This window comes from Dromiciops gliroides, chromosome 6, assembly GCF_019393635.1.
Source record: "Dromiciops gliroides isolate mDroGli1 chromosome 6, mDroGli1.pri, whole genome shotgun sequence".
Lineage (NCBI taxonomy): Eukaryota > Metazoa > Chordata > Mammalia > Microbiotheria > Microbiotheriidae > Dromiciops > Dromiciops gliroides.
This window is the reverse complement of record NC_057866.1, coordinates 274,306,736-274,328,642: the sequence shown is the minus strand read 5'-3', so window position 1 is coordinate 274,328,642 and position 21,907 is coordinate 274,306,736. Positions and strand designations below refer to the sequence as shown.

At 48.3% G+C, this 21,907-nt stretch overlaps 1 protein-coding gene and 1 non-coding gene across 3 annotated transcripts in view; both read right to left on the bottom strand.

The window, feature by feature from the left end:
• The window catches only part of FUT10 (fucosyltransferase 10), a 59,155-nt gene that overhangs the window by 33,364 nt on the left and 3,884 nt on the right, over window positions 1–21,907 (bottom strand). The window contains exons 2-5 of one of the 2 annotated variants that reach the window (XM_043971213.1): window positions 18,313–18,611; window positions 11,564–11,855; window positions 5,834–6,669; window positions 1,872–3,449 (exon numbers count right to left, since the gene is read on the bottom strand). In XM_043971213.1, the coding sequence (XP_043827148.1) occupies window positions 3,225–3,449; window positions 5,834–6,669; window positions 11,564–11,855; window positions 18,313–18,393 (1,434 nt within the window). In that variant the 5' untranslated portion in view covers window positions 18,394–18,611 and the 3' untranslated portion in view covers window positions 1,872–3,224. Of the gene's footprint in view, window positions 1–1,871; window positions 3,450–5,833; window positions 6,670–11,563; window positions 11,856–18,312; window positions 18,612–21,907 lie in introns of those variants that run through there. The other variant, XM_043971214.1, reaches the window with a different exon arrangement.
• Window positions 10,422–10,524, bottom strand: LOC122733093. Its single transcript, XR_006353698.1, has one exon. It is a non-coding gene; the product is annotated as a U6 spliceosomal RNA (small nuclear RNA).

Genomic DNA, 21,907 nt, shown 5'->3' with positions numbered 1-21,907 from the left:
CAACATAGGTAAAGGGAGACTAAGAGCTGGAATGGAGAGGGACTGGGGTTCCCTCCGTCAGGCTGGGGATGGGGGGATGGGAATCCTCAGGTCTGATAAGGGAAGGACAAAAGGGGAAGGATCAGGAGAGTTGGGAGTGGGCTTTGAGATGAGGAGGTAGGAAGTAAGTCCTGTTTGGCACCAACTGGAGCCCTCTGGAACCCCCAGTGGGCTTTGGGGGGAGGAGGTAGGATGAATGACTTCCCTCCTTCCCCTCGATAACTGGCACACAGAACAGCCTGGACTGGCACGGCCTGACCGCGTTGCTGGGTATGCTCTCCAGGGTTGGACATGAAGAGATCTTGGCACACGATTATCTTTACAACTTACCAGCAACTTTTTGGGGCCCTCCAGGGAAGATTATGATTCCTGAGCTTTACACCAAAGGCAGCACGCCCTCTTTCCTTCCAGCTGAGATGAGCTTCCATGGTCCTCCAGGGCCTTGGGCTCTCTCACCTGTTGCAGGCATGAAGGCAGGAACGCACAATTGTGCTACTACTGAGAAATAGTGTCAACACCAGCGGTCTCCTCTCTGGGCCCAGGTCAACACAGAGCCCTGAGCTAGGCCCCAGCTGTTGCTTCTGTCCCTGTTGTGTCTATTCTTTCCTGCCTTGGGTGGAAGGAAGACCGAAGACAGGATGGGCTGGGGTGGAAGACATTGTGAACTAGGAAAGGTAGAGAGAACCACAGAGGTCCTGGAACTAAAAAGTCTTTGCCAGGGTTTGCAGGTGGCCAAGCCTAATCCACCAAGACCCAGATCAGCTGTGGACTGATCCCAGAGAAAAGATGACAGCTCTGATAAGTAAGGGATGAACTCTGTCCATTGTCCACATTTGGAAGTGAACTTGGTGAGGGTGGGAGCAGGGCTACTTTTCAGCACTTGCTTATGCCCAGAGAAGGAAGTGACACAGAGGTGTGCCCCAACATGTTGGGTGGGGTTAGGGAATGTTTCTTCTTCTCTTCTTGGGGTACTGGTAAATAAATGGTATCTCTGCACCACTCTCCACAATTCCAACATCTAGAGCTAGTAAGTGTCAAGTGTCTGAGGCTGGATTTGAACTCAGGTCCTCCTGAATCCAGGGTTGGTGCTCTATCCACTATAGTGCCACCTAGCTGCCCCTAGAGCATTTTCTGGTTTACAAAGGGCACTCACCGCTCACAAGCCTGTGAAGAAGACTGTCAGTATTACTAAACTCCGCGTACAGATGGAATAACTGAGGCTGAGAGTGGGCAGGACCTACACACAGTCAACAGCCAAATCAAAGCAAGATTCAAACAGGGGTCTCCTGAGGCCAGACCCAGCCCTCTGCCCACCATCCCACAATGCTTCTTTGAAGCTGCTCACACGTGACTATCAGGTTTAAAAACACATCCCACAAATGTGAAGAGCTTCACAAACCACAAGGGGCCACATAAACACCAGCTATCGATGCTGTAAAAAGTTGTACACCTGGAAATCACCTTTACCAACGGCTTTTCAGGGCTTTGGAACCAAGGCCCAGAAAGCGCTGTGCCTCCGCTTTGGTGGCCGGGCTAGTGAAGGGCGAGTCCCAGGCTGGGACCTCCCCCAGGCTCTTTCCCGTAAGAGCTCTGTCCTCATATGTAACAGGAGGGGCTAATGGCCAGCCCCTCATGTTGGAGGAAGGTAGGGAGGAGAATGCCTTTGTGTTGGCTGGGCCTCCGGCCTGACAAGGCACTCCCTCACTCCTTCCAGGCCTTCCTCGAAGCTGCACCTCAAGCCTCACCTCATACTCGAAGCCGGCCCCTCCTCCCAAACTACCCTGTATTTAATATTTAACGTATTTAATAGTTGTGACTCCTCACTCGATATGTATTCTGTAATTTTTTTAATGTATTTCTGTCTCCTTCATTCGAATGTCAGGTTCTTGTGAGTAGAGACTCTTTTTCTCTTTCTTCCTGGCTAAGTTATACCACTAACCCAATGTCTGTCTAACTATGGGAAAGTGGGCATGTCTTAGATGTGCCTCTGGGGGATCCAGGAGCAAGGGGGCTGCTCTGGCCAGTGACTCCCCCTCTCTACAGAGGTCATCTCGTGCTATCCCTTCATCTGAAAGAGAAGGAAACCAAGACGCGGCATCTGGTCCAAAAGGAGGCAACTTGTCCCAGACCACAGAAGGGCTAAGGAAGCAGCAAAGCCGGGATCCAAACTGACTCGGGCTCCACCATGCTCTCCTGGCTCATTGGCCCAGCGGCCTCGGGCTCTCATTCAGCTCGGGATCCTAGGATGCTCTGGGGCCAGGAAATGCAGAAGGCACAATCTTTCAAATTTGTAAGGGTGCACAGAAGCTTTGGGGGGGACAAGGCAGGGATTGGAAATAACGGACATTCCTGTAACATTTAAAAGTGCACACACGAGCTTCTCTGACCCTCACAAAAACCTTGAGATGTAGGAACCATTCTCCCCAATTTGCAGATCTGGAACCAGAGGCCCAGAGAGGTCGCGGAAGGTCATGGAACAACAACTTTCAGAAGCTGGATGGACCCGAGGTTTCCTGATTCCCGTCCGGCTCTCTCTCCATCGTGCCAAGCTGTAGACACTCTCGGGCTCTCAGAGTGACTAGTAATACAACCACTCACACTTACAGAGTTTGAAGGGTCTGGGACACAGAATATCAGTAAGCTGTGCCCAGCTCCCTGGACACCAGAGATGGGCCTTGCCAGGACCAAGCTCCTGCACTCTTCTCTTTCATGCTCGGCTTCCAGAAAGGCTGCTACCCAGCGTCCTGATGGCAAGAATGACTGACACAACGTGCAAAACATGTCCACGTGCCATCTGCCCCAGGCACTGAAATGGGCACTGCCCATTGACATGGATCTCAATATAAAGGCAGCGGGAATTTTGATGTAGCATTTAAAGTGGGTAAAATGAATGCCTACAAGAAATACTTTTTTAATATAAAAATATAAGGGTGACATCTAAGGGTACTTTGTAGGAACTAACTGACAGGGCTCACTGTGAGTACTGCACCAATGAACGCCTATCCAGGGGATAAGCCAACCAAACAACATTCTCATCATTATTGACTTGAAATGTTATTAAGGCAACCTAGAGAACAGCCTCCCATCCTCCCGGCAATACCATCGGTACTGTGGCTGGAGTCCAGGCAGGGCCTGAAGGTACGACGGACCAGCTCTAAACCAACGATCCTAAGGGCTCTCTGAAGTCAGTCTCTGAACACCAGGGTCCAAAACTCCTGTGCAGTGAAATTCCGATTCCTCTCCACCAGCTGCCGAAGGGCTCGGGCTTCCTTCTTGGACTGCTCAAAGCTCGGGATCCACATCTCCCGCAGAGAGGTCCACTGAAGAGCGGGCACCGGGAAAGCAAAAGCCTGCGGCTTGGGGCAGCTCAGGTGCGTCACGTCTGCATGCCACCTCTTAGGGGGGAAGCCCTGGGAGCCAGGAGGAGAAGGAAGAGAAGGGCACAGGATGAAGAAGCCCAGCATCACGGGAGCAGCCTGCAGGAGGAGGCCCTCTCTCCCCCCGCCCCGCCACCTTAGGGCTCAGCCTTTATCAAAAGAGCAACAAAGAGCCACACGGGGCGTCAAGAAACAGGGAAGATGTTGCCAGTCTTAGGGACATGAAGGAAAGGTTGGGTGTCGATGCCAATACCTTAATTCCCACATCCCAGTGAGATTTCACAAATTCTGAGGTGGTCATTTAATAGTAACTATGAACGGGTTAGCTAGGTGGCGCTATAGTGGATAAAGCACCTGCCCTGGATTCAGGAGGACGGACCTGAGTTCAAATCCAGCCTCGGACACTTGACACTTACTAGCTGTGTGACCCTGGGCAAGTCACTTAACCCCAATTGCCTCACCAAAAAAAAAAAAAATCAAACCAGCCCCCAACGTTTGGTGTGTGACACAGATGACTTCACTACCATGGGCTACTAACAAGGACAGATAATTCCCAGAGAGCCGAGGAGGGGGAAAGGACTTGTTCAAGGTCACACAGCTGGCAAATAGCAATGGCAGCATTTGAAGCCAAGTCTTCCTGTCTCCAAGGTTAGCATTTTGTCCCTTCCCCCACATCACCTCTAGGGAGACAGAGACGCCTTAGAAATACGGGGTTTGCAAAGAGCCACTCTGAGCTTTTTTACATTGTCTCCCGTGTTTTACAATAGCCCAGAGAGGCCGACAGGTTAAGTCTTTCAGCCCCACTTTACAGATGGAGACACTCAGGCTCAGAGGGAAAGGGCGAGAAGTGACGTGTCCGTGGTCACACGTGGCAAGGTCTAAGATTGAACCCAAGTCAGCTGAGGTCTGTAAGAGGCACATTAGCACAGTCCCCCCACACACACACTACCCCCCACCCCAAAGCCTTCTTTATTGTGCAGCTACTGAATGCTTGGGGAGAGAATTAGTTGAGCCATGGTCTCCTCCCTCATTGAGCTCACAGTCTAGAAGGGGGTGAAATGACAACACAAAGAGACAGAAATCACGTGGTAAAGGCCATTAGAATCAGAAAGCCAAAAGCTACGTGAGGCCTGGAGGAAGGGGGAGGATGTTTCAGTCTCACAGCCATGAAGGAAAGCTGCCTGGAACAAGGAGCATGAAGGTTGGGCTTTAATTCAAGAGAGAGAGAGGAGGAGGAGGAGGAGGGGAGGGCACTGCAGACCTAGGGTATGGAGGTGGGAGAGGACAGGGAACCGCCGGTGGGCAGAGAGAACTGTCCGACTTGGCTACACAAACAATATTATTTATGTTTGTTAAACAAATTTCAGAAAAAATTTAGAAAGGCTGGCCTGTTTCTTAAACCTTCAATTCACATGCATGTGCTAAGTGCCCATTAGACCGCAGGCACTGTGTATGGTCCCGAGGAGACAAGAACAAAACTATCCCTGCCAAGGACTTGTTTTATCAAGGGGATGGCACTTTATCAGGGGCTGAACAACATGCACAAAGAAAAGCAGATACAAGGTATTTATTGATGCAGAGAAATCTCTGTGGGAGGGCAATAAGCACTAAGGAGACCCTAAAGGGGGAGGCACTCTCCCTGAGCTCCGAAGGAAGCTAAGGAGCCTTCGAGGTGGGCTGAGAAGGGAGGCCCCAGGCGTGAGGACACAGCCTGTGCCAAGGTAGGGAGGCCAGTTTTCTCACCCTGGCTTCCTTCTCTGTGCTGGAATGCTCCAGATCTCAACACTAGACCCCCGTGCTCACAGATTTACAGCTGGGTCGTCTCCCGCAACGCTCACTGAACAGATGAGAAAAAGTGCGGCAGTCCAGTGAGGACGGGGCCTCGGCCCAGTCCCACCAGGGTAAGCACCAGCCCCAACACCGGAACCATTCATCTCTGATCCAAAACAAGCATCCTGCTCACTGTGTCCCCCTGCCTCTCCTGGTGTCTGCTTAGAGCGGAGAGTTGTGGGACCTCCCTCGCCAGCCCTGGGCGTCATGCCAGTCAAGGCGGCCCAGGGCTGCCTTAGCTTTGTTGTCGACTATGTCATACCAGCCATGTGACCCTGCAGCTGTAGAGACAGTAATGCTTGCTGCCCCTGCTGGACAAAGCTGTTAGGAAGGAAGGGATCAGCTTTAAGGTGCTCCCTAAGTGTGAGGATTGATGATACACCAAGCTTAGGGACAGGGACGGGCTGTCATTTCTCTGCTATAGGGAATTCCTCGGACCGACGCAGGTCAGCACCATCTGCACACCTCCTCGCCTCAGAGCGGCCCAGAGCCTGGAGGCCCCTTCTTAGTGAGCTGAGGGCCCCCACACCCACCCTGGTCCTTTGCACAGGCCCGGGGCCCATCTCCCCAGGTCTGGATCAGCTCACCTTCTCCCGCAGCCTGATGTTCTCCCACACCTTATTACACACCATGCATTCGAAGGCGTCGATGTAGTTGTCCTGGGTGACGTCCTGCACTCCCCACCTGCGCTCCTTCAAGGCCACGAGAAGCCGGGGGTTGGAGATCTCGCCCTTTAGTTTCCATTCTAGGTAGGCCTCGTATTCTTTGTCGTTGCTATCCAGCTGCTTGATGAAGCCGGCCAGCTCCCGAGGGTGAGCAAACCCAGCTACCAGAAGGGCGCTCTTGTTGCTGGGAAGCCAGTCGGCGATGCTGGGCGAGCCGTAGTACACGGGGACCACGCCCAGTTTCAGAGGCCTCCAGAACTTCTCGGTGATGTAGTCATCACAGACGGCATTCTCAAAAGCCAGGATGAACTTGTACTGGGCGAGGATCCGGTGGAAGCCGTCGTCATCCATGGCAGCCGGGTTTCTCAGCTGCGGGGGCAGATCTCGGTTTCGCAGACACTCCCCATAGGAGTCTACCTGGACGTGACTCATCAGCTCCCGCACATAGCTGTCCCGGTCCGAGGGGGGGTCACAGTCAGACTGCACGTACACCAGTGGGGCCAGGCGCTGTCTCAGGCTGTTTTTGGTCTGCAAAGGGACCACGTACCGAAGTGATTTCAGAGCCTCCACGCCTTCTAGATACTGGGTGGTTAAGGGCAAGTGGGAATGGCGGCTAAAGGTAGCCGTGTGGTTAAACAGAGTGATGACGGGCTCATGGAAGAGCTTGTAGTTGTTTTTGGGAGACTCTTCGTGAAAGAGGGCCCAGTCGTGATGGGCTTTCCGAGGCAGAGGCAAGCTGTCTATGCTAAAGTCGGTACCTGGAAAAGAGAAGCAGCCAACACGAGTCTCAGCCACGGAGGGGATTTGGGAGAGCTCCTCCCACATTCCTAGTCCCATGGTTACACTGGACAAGCAGTTGGGGCGTTTTAGCACCACTTGTCCCAACCTATTGCTACTGTTCTTTTTGAGACTACCAGAGGGAGCTGAATAGTCAAAACTGGCACAAATCTTTAAACAGGAAAAAAAGAAACAACAACTAAGTTAAAAAACAACTTTAAGGGGCAGCTAGGTGGCATAGTGGATAAAGCACCAGCCCTGGATTCAGGAGGACCTGAGTTCAAATCCGACCTGAGACACTTGACACTTACTAGCTGTGTGACCCTGGGCAAGTCACTTAACCCCCACTGTCCCGCAAAAAAACAAAACAAAACAACAACAAAAAAAACCCAACAACTTTAAAATATAAATCTTTTTCCCAGTGTGAGGAAGACAGGATAACAGATGAGATCTCAGGTAAAACACATCACGGTGCTGTTCCACAGCAGGGACCTAATGAATGTTTGCTGATTGATTGTTACCAAATCAGATCAAATAATTATGTAAAATGTTCTGCAAACCTGACAGGGCTTTTAAAATGTCAGCTATTATTACCAGGAGGAAATGGCCAACCACTCTAGTACCTCTGCCAAGAAAACCCCAAATGGGGTCATGGAAAGTTGGACATGACTGAAACGACTCAACCACAACAAAACTATTGTCCCTTCTTTAGAATCCCCAGAGAAACACGGTTCTGGGCAGGCAGGAATTCTGGGCATGATTGGGAAAGAAGAATTCACATGCTACCATATTCCAATGGGGTACAGGGACAGTTTTACTGGAATAAACATGATCTTTTTTTTTTTTTTTTTTGACCCATGATTTCTCTGATATAGGGAATTCCAAGATGATAAAATTCCTCTTATACCAGTGCAGGTTGGAATTTGATCTTTCAAAAAAGAAACAGGTCATTAAATGCACCTTTCCTAAATATGATAAAGAGTCTCTTTCTAAAACCAAGAGTCAGCATTATATGTAGTGAAGAACCCTTATAGCAAGGCTATATCCAATATTACCACAACTATATGAAAAAGTGCTAGAAATACAGACAACAGCTGTAAGACAAGAAAAAGAAATTGAGGAATTAGCACAGGCAAAGAAGAAACAAAAAGTATCCCATTTTGCAGACGAGATGATGGTTTATTTAAAGTACTCTGGAGATTCAACTAAAATTAACTGGGGCAATTAAAAATTTCCACAAAACTTCTGGATGTTAAGTATATCCATGTTATCAATAAAACAAATCAAGAAGAGAGAAATTCCATTCAAAGTAACTACAGAATGTATAAAATACTTGGGAATTTACCTCCCTATTCATGAACTAGATGGATAAAACCGAAAACATTCTGAAATACAAACCTAAATAAGTAATATTAAATGCTCATGAATAGGTGGACCCCATATAATTATAATACTATCTAAAATTATAGACTTATTCAGTGCCACATTACCAAAGAACTACTTTGTAGATCTAGGAGGGAAAAACAAAAAGTTTAATATCTCAAGGGAAATAATGAAAAAATTGGAAAGAAGTGCTGCAAAGCAGTAATCAACAAAACAACTTGGTCCCGGATAAAAAATAGAGAGGCAGATCAGTGGAATAGATGAAGTATACACCATATTGAGGCAAACAAACTTAGCAACCCAGTATTTGATAAACTCAAAGACCCCAGCCTCTGGGTGGGGTAAGGACTCACTACTGAGCAAAAAAACAAAAACAAAAACCTGCCCAGAAACTAGAAAACAGACTAACAGAAATTAGGTTTAGACCAATGCCTAAAATCATATACACCAAGATAAGCTTAAAATAGATGTATATATTAGCTATAAAAGGTCACAGCTCACAAAACTGAAGGAGCAATGAAGACTACATCTTTGGCAACAATGGACAAGGAAAGAGTTCACAACTTTACAATAAATCTTAGGAGAGATCCCAAAATTGTATTTAAAAAAAAATTTCAATGAACAAAACCAGTGCAGTTAAATTTAAAAGTTTTTGTTGCTGTTGTTCAGTCATTTTAGTTATATGACCCCAATTGGGGTTTTCTTGGCAGAGATACTGGAGTGATTTCCCATTTCCTTCTCCAGCTCATTTTACAGAGGAGGAAACTGAGGCAAACAGGGCTAAGCGACTTGTCCAGGGTCACACAGCTAGGAAGAGTCTAAGGCCAAGTTTCAACTTGTGAAAATGAATTTCCCACTCTATCCACTGTGCCACTTAGCTGCTCCTAGTTAACGGGGGGAAAATCTTTGCAGAAATTTTCTTGGATGAAAGTTTTATATCCAAGATATAAAGGACAGATTCAAATTTATAATCACAAGAGCCATTCCCCAACAAAATAACAGTTGAAGGATATGAACAGGTAGTTTTCAAAGCAAGAAATCTAAGCTATCAAATATTTTTTAATGGTTTAAATCACTAATAATTAGAGAGGTACAAATTAAAGCAGTTTTTAACTGTTACCTCACAGCTATTAAATTGGCAAAGATGACAAAAGGAAAATAACAACTGCTGGGGGACTGTGGAAAAACAGAAACACTAATGCAGTGTTGGTCAAGCTGTGAATTGGTCCAGTCAAAAGTTACTGAACTATGCACACCCTCTGACCCAGTGATTTCACGATAGGCCTAAGCCTCAAAACAATTGAAGAAAAGAAACCATATATTAGCCTGGCATGCAGCGGATGGCCATGGCATCTTCATATCTGACTAAGGTCTAAGCTCTCCACAGCGACTGCTTCAGCCGTCTTCATGGCTGTTGGAACGAATTGTTCCCATCTGTCCATTATGCTGGGGGAAGACTCCACATGCTTGGGGTAGGTACCGCCCTAATTCGCCAATGGGTCTGAGATCTGTTGGCTACTCTTGACCTGGTTTACCCTGTCAAGACATGTCAAGACATGCTGTGCATGCTACAGGGTCTTAAAATGAGGATAACAATTTTTATAATGACAACAACCTTATAAAGACAATAATTAATCCATCAATCAATAGGCATTTATTAAACGCCTACTATGTGAGAGGTATCAATAAGCATTTATTAAGCACCTACTATGTGACAGGTACTGTGCTAAGTACTGGGGAGACAAAAAGAAGCAAGACATTCCCTGCCCTCGAGGCATTCACAATCTAAAGAACTCTGAAAGGCTTAAGGACTCTGATCATACAATGACCAGCCACAAGTCCAGGGGAGCAGTGATGAAGCATGCCTCCTCACCTTCTGAGAGAGAGGGGATGGACTCAAAATGCAGAATAAGACTCAGTCAATGTTGGAATTTGTTTTGCCTGAGTCTGCATAGTTGTTGCGAGGCTTTGTTTTGCTTTCTTTTGGTTTTCCTCCTCAATGGAGGAGAGATGGTGGGAAGAAGTTTGGCGATAGCATAGGCAAAAGCAAAGGAAAGAAAAAGAAAAGTTAAAGAGGATCATCAGAGCATTTTAAAAAAATGTACAGAGAGAAGTGAAAGACATGCAGAAAGAATCAGTGCCAAGCAGGACAGCTTTAAAAGTTATATGTTAAATTTATTATATGTTTAAAAAGAAAGCAAGGTATATATACTAGAGAACCAGTCTCTTTTCTTGTGCGATGTCCATGAAAATCCTCATTTTATTTGGTTTTAAGTTCAGAATTTTAAAAAACTAAATTTTAAAATGTATTAAAGTAGCTTCCATACAGAGCATTAGCACTGTGTGGGATCAGGTGATGAAATGCTTCACGAATTTGCGTGTCATCCTTGGGGGCCATGCTAATCTTCTCTGTATCATTCCAATTTTAGTATATGTGCTGCCGAAGCGAGCACTCAGGGGATGAAATGAAGCAACCAAGGCTGAGGAAGCTCAAGGACTTGCCCAGTGTCCAGTGAGCGGTGGAGCAAGGAGGATGCAGCTGCTCTGGTTCCTACACCAGGGACTTGGCGCTTCACACCCTGTAGGAGCCTCAGGCCCACCCTCAGAGGCTGGGGCTGGGAACCATTTTAAGAGTCAGCCTCATGAAGCCTACTGACCCTCTCAAAGGTAATCATTTCAACTACATAAAATACATAGGATTAAGGAGGAAACCAATCCTATTGAAATAAAGTTTTCAAACTATTTAAAAAACCCGCTTTTAGACCACAGGTTGACTTGCAGACTCTTGGAACATGACCTGGCCCCACAGTCTTTCATGAACAAATACAATTGCAACCCTTATCTCATCATTATAAAGAGTCAGTGTGGCATCAGAGATAGTCCCCACACCTGAGTTCAAATCTAGCCTCTGACACAGGTATCTTGTGTGACCCCAGCAAGTGACCCCTGGGAGCCTGTGGCAATTCCTAAGCCTTCGCTCCTAAGTCAGACGGGCTGAGCTCAGCACTGGTGAAAAGGGTTCCCTCACCTAGGAAGTCAAAGACACAGTGATGACCTAAAATGTTATTTTTCTTTCTCTAAGACAGCAGTGATGAAACAGCATTGGCTAACAGCTATGGCGGAGACAAAAATCTCCTGGCTGTCTCAGAGGCATCCACATTAAGCGGCACTATCTGAACTGACTGCACCCGTCCAGACCACCTCAAGTGCAGTCCGCAGTGACTAGCTAATTCCCTGAGGTGTTTAATTCACGTGCAAGTGTCCTCTTCTCCATCTCGGCCAAAAGGAGAGGGTAGAGATATGCCAGAAAATGGACAGTGGTTCAGACAACATGTGGTAGCCCTGAGGGCCTAAATGAAAGCACACCTGGGCAGCCATGACTCAGGCCAAGGTGGTTCTAGTAACTTGTTCTCTGAAGGTATGGGGCTGGCATATCGCTGATCACCGAAAAATGAGAGGGATAAGTTTTAAAAAGGGCGACACCACACTTACCATAGAACAGGAACGCTTTGGTCAGATGGTGATGCTGGTAGGTCCGGTTGATGGTGAAAAAACAAGTGTCTGCTCCACAGTGACCTAGCCTCCCCATTTCCCCAGTCAGTGGGGACCACCAGAGCAGGATGGGATAGTTGTCTGCTTTGGAAACCTTCTTCTTACTCGGGTATGGTCCTTTCTTAAGGAATGGATGGAGATGTTTGGGGGCTTCTTCAGGTTTCTGATGCCCATCTTTCAGATTGGAGTTTTCTGTCTTCAGCCTTTCAAGTCTGCCAAGCTCACTGACCACCTGAGGAAAAATAGCAATACCTGGAATTTGCACGGCAATTCAAGGTCTGCAGAGTATTACTGCATTAACTTACCTGAGTTTTTTTTTTTTTTTTTTTTTTGGTGAGGCAATTGGGGTTAAGTGACTTGCCCAAGGTCACACAGCTAGTAAGTGTTAAGTGTCTGAGGCCAGATTTGAACCCAGGTCCTCCTGAATCCAGGGCTGGTGCTTTATCCACTGTGCCATCTAGCTGCCCCCTTACCTAAGTTTTAACAACAATTCTGTGAGGCAGGCACCACAAAAAGCATCATCCCCATTACAAGGAGCAAACTGAGTCTCCCAGCAGGTCAAGGTGAGGGCGGAGGTGAGAGTTGAGCCTGGGTCTTCCTGCCTCCAAGTCTAGCCCTCTCTCCTCTACACTGTGCTGGCCCTCAAAGACTAAGGGCACTGTCCTCATCAGATCACTGGGTTAGCACATGCTGCTCTCCCATCTGTCTCAGCAATCTTTCCATTTGAAGACCTGCCAGAGAGAACGCAGGGCCATCTCCTTCATGTCTTTATTTAATAGCACACACTCTTCCCCTTTTTCTGCATCACGGGGGAGTGCAGAGAACCACAAAATCTAACTTGGAAACAGCCTAAGCAGCCCTTTTGCTCAAGTCACACCTGACCAAGCATGCCCTCTTCAACAACCCTGAGGAAGGTGATCTATGCTTTTTCCGTTCAGGATCAGGAATTTTAGACACAGAAGAGGTGAACCCTCTATTTTCCATCTGCTGTTCTGCTTGATTTGAACCCCATGATGCCCTCGCACTGGGTACCCACTGATGCACCCCCACCCTCACTTTACAGCTTCTTTTTGTGGGTTATCTTGTCTTCCCCTGTTGGACTGTCTGCTCTTTGAGGGCAAGGACTGTCTTTTTCTTATTTGCATCCCCCACACTTAGAACACTGTAGGTTCTTAATAAATGTTTCTTGAACTGAATTTTTTTTTGTTTTCTATATCTTTTTAAAAAATCAAATAAGTATTTTATTATTTTCCAATTACATGTAAAGATAGTTTTCAACATTTGTTTTCATAAGATTTTTAGTTCCAAACTTTTTATCCCTCAATCCCTTCCCTCCCCAAGAGAGAAAGCAATCTGATATAGGTTATATATGTCCAACAACATTAAACATATTTCTGCATTAGTCATGCTGTGAAAGAAGAATCAGAAAACTAGGGAAAATCTCAAAAAAAGGAAAAAAAAAACAGCCAAAAAGTAGAAACAGAATGGCTCAATCCACATTCAGAATCCACAGTTCTTTTTTCTGGATGTGGAGAATATTTTCCATCATGAGTTCTTCAGAATTTTCTTGGATCATTGTATTGCTGAGAAAAGCCAAGTCTATGACAGTTGAACATCACACAGTGTTGCTGTTACTGTGTATAATGTTCTCCTAGTTCCCTCATTTCGCTCAGCATCGGTCCGCTTACGTCTTTCCCGGTTTTTCTGAAATCTGCCTGCTCATCGTTTCTTACAGCACAATAATATTCCATTACATTCGTATACCACAACTTGTTCAGCTGTTTCCTAATTGATGGACATCCCCTCGATTTCCAATTCTTTGCCACCACAGATAGAGCCCCTAGTTTGTATCTGTAACCACAGTGGCTGGTATGTAGCAGGCCCTTACATGCCTGAGGATGGCCAACTGCTTGATTAAGCAACAGAGCTAAGATTCCACCGAAGCATCTTTTCCTGGGGAGGAGACGGAGGACACACGCGTCCTGCTCCTCTCAGATCCACCCTCTGGCATCCTGGGAATCTGGCCAGCCAGGAAGGGGCTCCTCAGCACCGAGCTAAGCCCTTCTTTGTCTCTCCCTTAGGTCTGACTCAAAGATGCTCAAAGGCGACCCATGCCCTCCTTCTCACCAGACATCACACGCTGGTCCTGCTCCCGCCATAAATAAAATAAGGGAGGGGGCACTGTCAGTGGAGTTGTGAACGGGTCCAACCATTCTGGAGAGCAGTTTAGAACAAGGCCCAAAGGGCTCCACAAATGTGCATGCCCTTTGACCTAGCAATACCACTGCTGGGTCTGTATCCTGAAAAAGATGGAGAAAAAGGGAAAGGACCTGTGTGGACAGAAATATTTGTAGCAGCTTTTTGTGGTGGCAAAGAATGGGAAATCGAGGGGATGCCCATCCATTGGGGAATGGCTGAACAAGTTGTGGTATATGATTGGGATGGAGTACTATCATGCTATTCGAAATGACAAGGGGGCAGCCATGTGACACAGTAGATAGAGCAGTGGCCCTGGAGTTAGGAGGACCTGAGTTCAAATCCAACCTCAGACCCTTACTAGCTGTGTGACCCGGGACCAGTCACTTTACCATCTGCCTCAGTTTCTTCATGTGTAAAAGAGGAATAATAATGTCACCCACCTCCCAGTGTTGCTGTTAGGATCAATTGAGATATTTGTTAGCACACAGAAGGCACTTAATAAATCTGTCCTTCCTTCTTTTCCAATACATCAGAATTTCCCAAACTGTTCTTCACAAACCCGATTCTGTTACATGAAGAATGGCTTTGGGAGAAAATAATGACCTTAGCCACTTCCCCCTCCATAATCCTAACTATGAAATGACATGTTTTGAAAATACTGATGATGTTTGGCCATCTGGAAGCATGAAACTCATCTCCAGGGGCCTCTGGTCCCACCCGGTACAGGGGGCTCCATCTCTTGCCTGGTCATGGCCCTGGCAGGACCCTGTGCCTAGTACCCCTCCTCACCTCTGTCTCTGGGAATCCCTGGTCTCCCTCAGGACTCAGCCGGAGCACCACCTTCTGCACTGACCCTTTACAGATGGCACCCCTACCTGTGTTCTTCCTCCCACGCCCTTGTTGTATCCATGGTGTATACACTGGTGCAGGTACATCCTACTGCCCTCCTTACACAACCTTTATCCTGGGCTCACCATGGGTCAAGCCCTGGGGATACAATGAGCAGCTCCATTAGAATGTAATCTTCTGGAGGGCAGGAACAGCACATTTTTTGGGTATCTCCAATGCTTAGCCCATAGTAAGTCAATTAGCATTTATTAAGTTCCTACCATGTGCTTAATAAATGCTCAATCATTTAAATAAATGTTGCCCCCAAATTTCATAATTATCTCTATTGAAGAGGTGGCTCGTACCTCAGGATTCCTTGCCCTAGCATTTATGGAGTCCTTCAATATAGTTCAAGCTCAAGAGAGCCCCTGAGCCAAACCAGAATGCTGAGCTATAATATATTGCCCCACCCGACCCAGACTGAGCATTTTAATGGATTTTCTGCAAGCTGAGGAGGTTGGCTGGACTTGAGGCCCAATCCCTCCCTCCCTTCTCTGTAACATCAGAGAACTAGAAAGCACTTTGGAGACAATGCTGTGACCAAGATGTGACAAGATGAAGACATCTTGTGGATCAGGGCTCTGAGGCCAAGAAAGGGGAAGAAAGCCGATTCGCCCAAGACAGAGCAGACAGTTGTGTCTGTCGTTCATATTTGTTTCCTTTTTTAAAAAGGCAGTAGGCATTTGTGAGCTGTGAAATCTGACTTCAAATCCAATTAGGATGACTTTAGCTGCTGACGTTGAGAGACACGGCATAAGAATAAAAAGCAGACAAAACACAACCTCTAGGCTGCTCTCACAATTCAGGCCACCAGCTGTGCAAAGCAGCAGGTGGGCAGAGGACCAGCAGTGACCCCAGGAGGCTGGCCAAGCTCCCATCACATCTGGGGATTCTCCTGGGCATTTCTGCCCCATGACAATTCTACCTGCTGTGTGCACCTGCTCTTCTTCTAGCCTTTCTGGGGAAAGAGTCAAGGAGAGCTCCCTCCCCCGCACTCCTCACTCATGCTCAGGGCATTGTCACTGGCCATCCCGCAAGGACAGAATATTCTGCAGATCCCCCCTCCCAGCTTCTTTCAATGCCCAGCTGGGATCTCACCTGCTACAAGAAGCCTTACCAGGTCCCCTTTCATACCAGGCCCTTCCCTCCCTTGATAATCTCTAGTTTATTCTGCGTATCTTGTTTGTACACAATTGTCTTTGTACTGTCTCTCCCTTAGTTTGCGAGCTCCTTGAGATCAGGGGCTCTTTTGCTTTTCTTTGCATCCCCAGAGCTCAGTGCTGGGCCCGGCACACAGTAGGTGTTTAATAAATACTTATTGGCCGGCTAACTCCTTTGTTTAGCTTGTACAATCCTTCCCAAGCTCATGGCCCATCACTCCCCTCCTCCGCTGCATCCAGTCAAAATGTCCTTCCCTCTGCTCCTCACACACAACAGGCCATCTCCCACTTCCAGGCCTTTGCACTGGCTGCTCCTCATGCCTGGAATGCATTCCCCGCTTCACTTTGCCTCTCCTGTCACGACTGCTTTGCCCAAACAATTCAACCCCTGAGGCAGAGGCAAAGGAGCCTCTTGAGTTTTCGAGGCCAGTCCTCAGGCCACAGACCAGAGAGCTGACACTGGGACAGTGCTTCAAGCCTTGGGAAAGGACGATGGGGTGCGTGCTCTACTCAGACAGATTCCTAGGGCTCGGGGCCCCCTCCATACCATCTCGAGGCACTGATGGAGGACTTGAGTGCAGAATGGAAATCCCAAAGACTGCTCAACTCCAGCCATGGCCCATGCACTTCAGGCATCTTGGTGGAACAGAGGAGGAGAGCCAGGGTCCTGGAGTTGAAGGTAATGGGGTTCCACATCCGAAGCCAGCCGATCTTTCAGGATCTCCGGACATCCCAACTTGTTCTGGGCTGGGTCTGACTCTGACCAGATGGACGATGGGGGGAAACATGACCCTCAAAGACAATGAAGATGCCCGATTCAGCTGAAGAAGGCCCCCTCCTCCCCACCCCCCCAGTTGTCCTCCAGCCAAATGTCAGAATGTGCCAGCAGCTTCAGGCGGCTGCTGTCCGAGCTCTATTCTGTAAGGAACAGGCGACCAACAGTCCCTGAGGCAAGAATGTCTCCAGGACGCAGTCAATACCTTTTTTTATTTTAAGTGAGGCAATGGGGGTTAAGTGACTTGCCCAGGGTCACACAGCTAGTAAGTGATAAGTGTCTGAGGCCAGATTTGAACTCAGGTACTCCTGACTCCAGGGCCGGTGCTCTATCCACTGCACCACCTAGCTGTCCCGCTGTCAATACTCGCCACACTGGGATGGGGGCCAGGGATTGGGCTATTGCTCCCCTCACGTCCCTTCCATGCAGCACAGATTTTAGGGTTAAATAACAAGCTGATGGCAACCATGAGCCTTTTACCCACCGCATGCTGGAGGGCAGAGAAGGGAAGCTCTCTAAACCATAGAATGAATTATACCATATGTGTGCACACTACGACAGTGATTTGCACAAAGGTCATCTCTGCTATTTGATTATAAACCACTTGAGGGCTGGCACGGGTGCCTTACTTACCTACCTTTTCTTTCCTAACAGAAGGGCTCACACATATGAAGGTGCAAGGAGGGGAGTGATATGAGTTAAGACTGGAAGGCTGCCAGATCAGAGGGGGTCTTGTAGGCAAGGAGGGCAGGTGACATGTCCTGCCCACGGCATCATCAAATAGCAAGTTCTCCAACTTCAAATCCGGCACTTTCTCCAATGGGACACACGTGGTCGATCTGTTCGGGTAGTTCTCACGATTTATAGTAAATAGTTATTAAAACAGTCTGTGTGGCTGTAGTGGCTCCACACTTACCAGCTCAAGAGTCAGAAAATCACTATTCCCTGAGGATCTATACCAGCGAAGCACACGATTAATTAGCTCTTTTACTGCTTGTCCCTGGCAGGCACATTCCTGGCAGCTTCTGGAGCGGAAGCTAGGGGCTGCAGGACACTGGGAAGGACTCCAATGGGAGGGGGAATGGGCCTTTGTGTCTGTCTGCCTTCAGCCTAGTCCTGGGCTCAGACTATCAGCCCGCCCTGCGTGCCCAAAAACCCTTGATTTTGAAATCTCTATAACATGAAGATGACAAGATCCACTCTCTGCCCTTTCCCTGGCATAAAATTAATTTAACCTGGTCCCTCCTATGTGCACCCAGGGCAGATGTAAAGCTGAGATAAGATGCAGCACCTCCTCCCCTGACTTATCACCCCACAGTCTCACAGGAGGAACACACACACAGACTATAACACACAATAGCACAAGCAGGAGGGAGCTTGGCACAGTGGATAAAGAGCTGGCCTCAGGCGAGAGAAGACTTCAGTTCAAGGTCCGCCCCCATCATATACTATTTGTTATGATCCCGGGCCATGCAGAGAAGATGCCAGCCTGCATTGGGAGAGAAGGAAGTCCCTACACTGACAAAACCACATCTCTGGAGGAAAAGACCAACCCAACAACATACAGATGGAAAGAAACATGAAGGAAGAGATGCAAAGGGACTCATTCTAAGATTTGGGCAAAGTACTTGGAGATCAAAGACACCAGAATCCACTCATCTACGTACCTGGAATGAAACAAGAAGAAAGGAGGCCACAGTGAGGCACAGGCAGGACGCCCAGAGCTGCTTCTTCCGCACCCTCGCCATGCTGCACTGCCTGGGAGGAGAGCTGGAGGCCGAGACTCGCTACCAGGTGTTCTCTCTGCAGTCCGTGTCCTGAGCCAGCCTCCTGGGAGGGTACTGCCTGGAAGCCGGTCTCCATGAAGGACGAAGCTTCGGTGCACTGAGCGGGGCTGGCCCCACATCGAGGGGGCCCTGTGTGATCTTGGCTTCGGCTACTCCCCCAGCAGCTGCTCCTGGCAATCCTAGAGGAGAGGGGCCCGGAGCAGGCAATTAAAAGGGGTTGGAGGATGGTTGGCAAGATCAGTCCTAGGGGGTCACCAGAAAGGGACAAAGGCTCACGATGATGAGTTTAGGCAAAGAGCTGCCAAAGGCTGGGATGGGTTAAATGGACTGCCCAGAGCTGGTCAAGAATCCAGGCTACATTCAAATGTCTTTGTCTGAGAGTTGTTCATCACAGGGCCGGTGTGTAGACTCTCCCCTGCCCAAGCTGGTGTGGGTGCTGATGGGCCTAAATGAGCCAGGAGGAACCAAGAATTGGGGAGTGGGGAGGGGGGGTCCCACAATACTGGGCCAGGTGAATGTCTGGTCCCACTGCATTCCACAGTTCTCCAGGCCCAAACACACCTCTAAGTCCTCCAATCAGACGTAACAAGAATATCAAGTCCCCCTGACCCTCTCTGGGCACACGTTTTGGCTTATTTTAAAATAGGGAATGCTGTTTTCAGTTTGTCCCTAACCCCTAGCTTCAGGGATCATGGCCCAAATGTTCCTTACTTTTCCTGCAAGAGAAGGAGTTTCTTGACTAATGAAATCTTCTGTCCAGTCCCTACCCTTTTCCATCCTCATTGTAAGAATTCAAATATTTCAATGAGACCAAAGGAAAAGAAAATAAGAAAAATAAAACCCCCAAAAGTGATTCATTATTGCAGATTTGTTATAGACTATTAACACACACAGAGACACACACAAAATGGAGAGCAGCACCTCCCACAAGATGGTTATGGCTTAGAGTACAAGTCCTGGGCAGAAGCTCACAAAAGACAACTGTCCCCCTAAAACACAAACCATAACATGAAGAGAATCCGATCAAGTCTCCTTTCCAATTATTTTCTGCAAACCCTAAAACAATCACCAATTTGAACCCCATCTCCTGACCCCAGAGCTAGTGCCCTTTCCATTACACCTCATATAGAAAATAGCCTGAAACTGAGGGGGTACCTCACAGCAGGAGGTCAGTGGAGGGCAAGTGGCAGGAGTCCTGGGTCCCAGAAGACAAATACTGCCAACTTTCCAGTTTCCCCTAAGGCTGACTCTGTGACCAGGTCTCTGATGGGGTGTGAAGTTAAGGCTACTCAAGGTGATACACAAAGTCCAATAACAGAGGCGGCCACTACCCAAGAAGCACTAGCATCCTATGGATGCTCCGTCGGATGACAAACAAGTGACAGGAAATGCTGGTCTGAAGCAGACAAGCCGGCATTCAAGCAGCTTGATGGACAGGGCAGTGAGGTGGTGCAGTGGATAGAACACCAGGCCTGGAGTCAGAAAGACTCCTCTTCATGAGTTGAGATTTGGCCTTGTTCCTGTGTGACCCTGGGCGAGTCACTGTACCCTGTCTGCCTCAGTTTCCTCATCGCTAAAATGAGCTGGAGAAGGAAGTGGCAGACCACTCAGTCTTTTCCCTCTCCCAATCTCAAGTTTCCTCAACTATTGAAGGGTAGACAAGATGACCTTAAAGGTCCCTCTCAGCCCTAAATCCTACGACTCCATGAGAAATAAGTTGATTACATATAAGGGATGGGAGAGGGAATCATTTTCTCCTCAAACACTGAAGGGGCGTCATTTCTTATGGAAGGTGGAGCCGACTCCCCATTCTTTTTGTATGCATTAGTCTCAGAGAAATTATGAGATGAGGAGGGGACATAACTGAGAGCGAGTCACAAACCCAGGAGCAGTGAGTGCTCTTCAAGTGGCCAGACCCCTTCCCTCATGCTGGCCAGTCCTCTATGCCGACTCCCTTCTACCCTTCACCTTTCAGGAGAGGGTGACTACCTTCTCCTTCCTCTTCCCAGCACCCAGGCCTGCAGCCAAGGCAGCCTCAAGCCATTCACATCCCCCCAACCAATCTCACACACACTACACCTTCCCTAATCTTATTCACTGGTTTTGGAAAACTGCTTAAAGGAGCTCTCTAAGGGGACTTAGACTAATCTAATGCCAATATCATCCTTTTTGAGGGAACCTCAAGTCTGGCGAGGTAAAGGAACTATTTCTGTGGCCCGTGAACAGAGCAATTAGTTTTCTTAGGCATAACCATCAGTTTCTATTTTGAGACTCCTTGGGCAAGTAAAAGGGGTCAAACAAGAAGTTGCTAAATAGTGCTGGGCTCCAAGCAAAACAACCCTTCCCTTCCCCTCCCCTGCTAGTGAGGTTTGCCTGGAAAAAGCCCCATCAGGCCTGTTACCTCCCACCTCCCATCCCCAGCACTCCTTAGGAAGGATGCTCTCTGGGGCGGCTGACTTCCAGTTTACCAATTCCGCCTCAGGACTCTTGGAATAGGAGACCTGGCACTGGCTGACCAATCTTCCCAAGCTGGCCTTGTGAGGCCTCAGCTGGCAATTGGGCCTCAGCGCTTTCCCTGGTACCAGCAGAGCAGCCCTCAGCACAGTCCTGCTCTCCCAGCTGCCTCTGAGGCTCCCGCTGCTGGAGTTTGCTTAACTTATAGGGCAACAGCAGATAAAAGGAATCCCAAAGGGAGGGAGCTGACTGTGCTGCCCCTCTGCCAATTTCCACAAGTCCAGAGGCCTCTGAGAGCTGAGTCAAATGGTACAAGAGGCAGCTTTAAGCTGGCATCAGGCCAAAGTGGGCCAGGAAGCTTGCTGCCTACCTCACTGAATTCCCCATGACTTACAGGATAAATTAGCCCCAAGAAAATGGGCTAAGGACTGAGCCTGGGATGTCGTCAACACAGGTGACTCCAGATGAAGACGCACCCTCTGCGGATGCAGGTCAGCACCTTCTCTGAAAGCACGTGTGCGAGGCAGGCATGAATGCAGGTGCTCCGGGCTCCAAGGAAGGGAGCGCCTGGCACACACAAGCAGCAAGCACTTAATAAACGAGAGCCAACTTCACTTCCAAGCCAGCTCTCTTTACACTGGAACGAGGCCCAGGGGCCTTGTAGTCCCAAAGCTAGAAACTCAAATCTACAGCTGAAGGAGACCTGGGAGGCCATCCAGTCGCAGCTGCTACTTTTGCAAACTAGGGACCAGGGAGGGTCTGTGCCACATTGGCCAGAACCATTAGTCAGAATTTGAACCCAGCTCTTCTGCCTTCAGTGTAACCTGCTGAGTCTCCAAGTAATGACTAAGTGCTTACCATGGTGGGATACAAAAATGAAAGCCTCCTTGCCCCTCCAGGATCTTACTACCACTGGAGAAGGGGTTGAGGATGGGAAAGGACAGAACAAGGGCACGGAAAAAGGAGGCTGGATCCCCCAAGTGGTCCTTTCTACTCTCGTTTGAAGCCTTCCAGGAAGGGG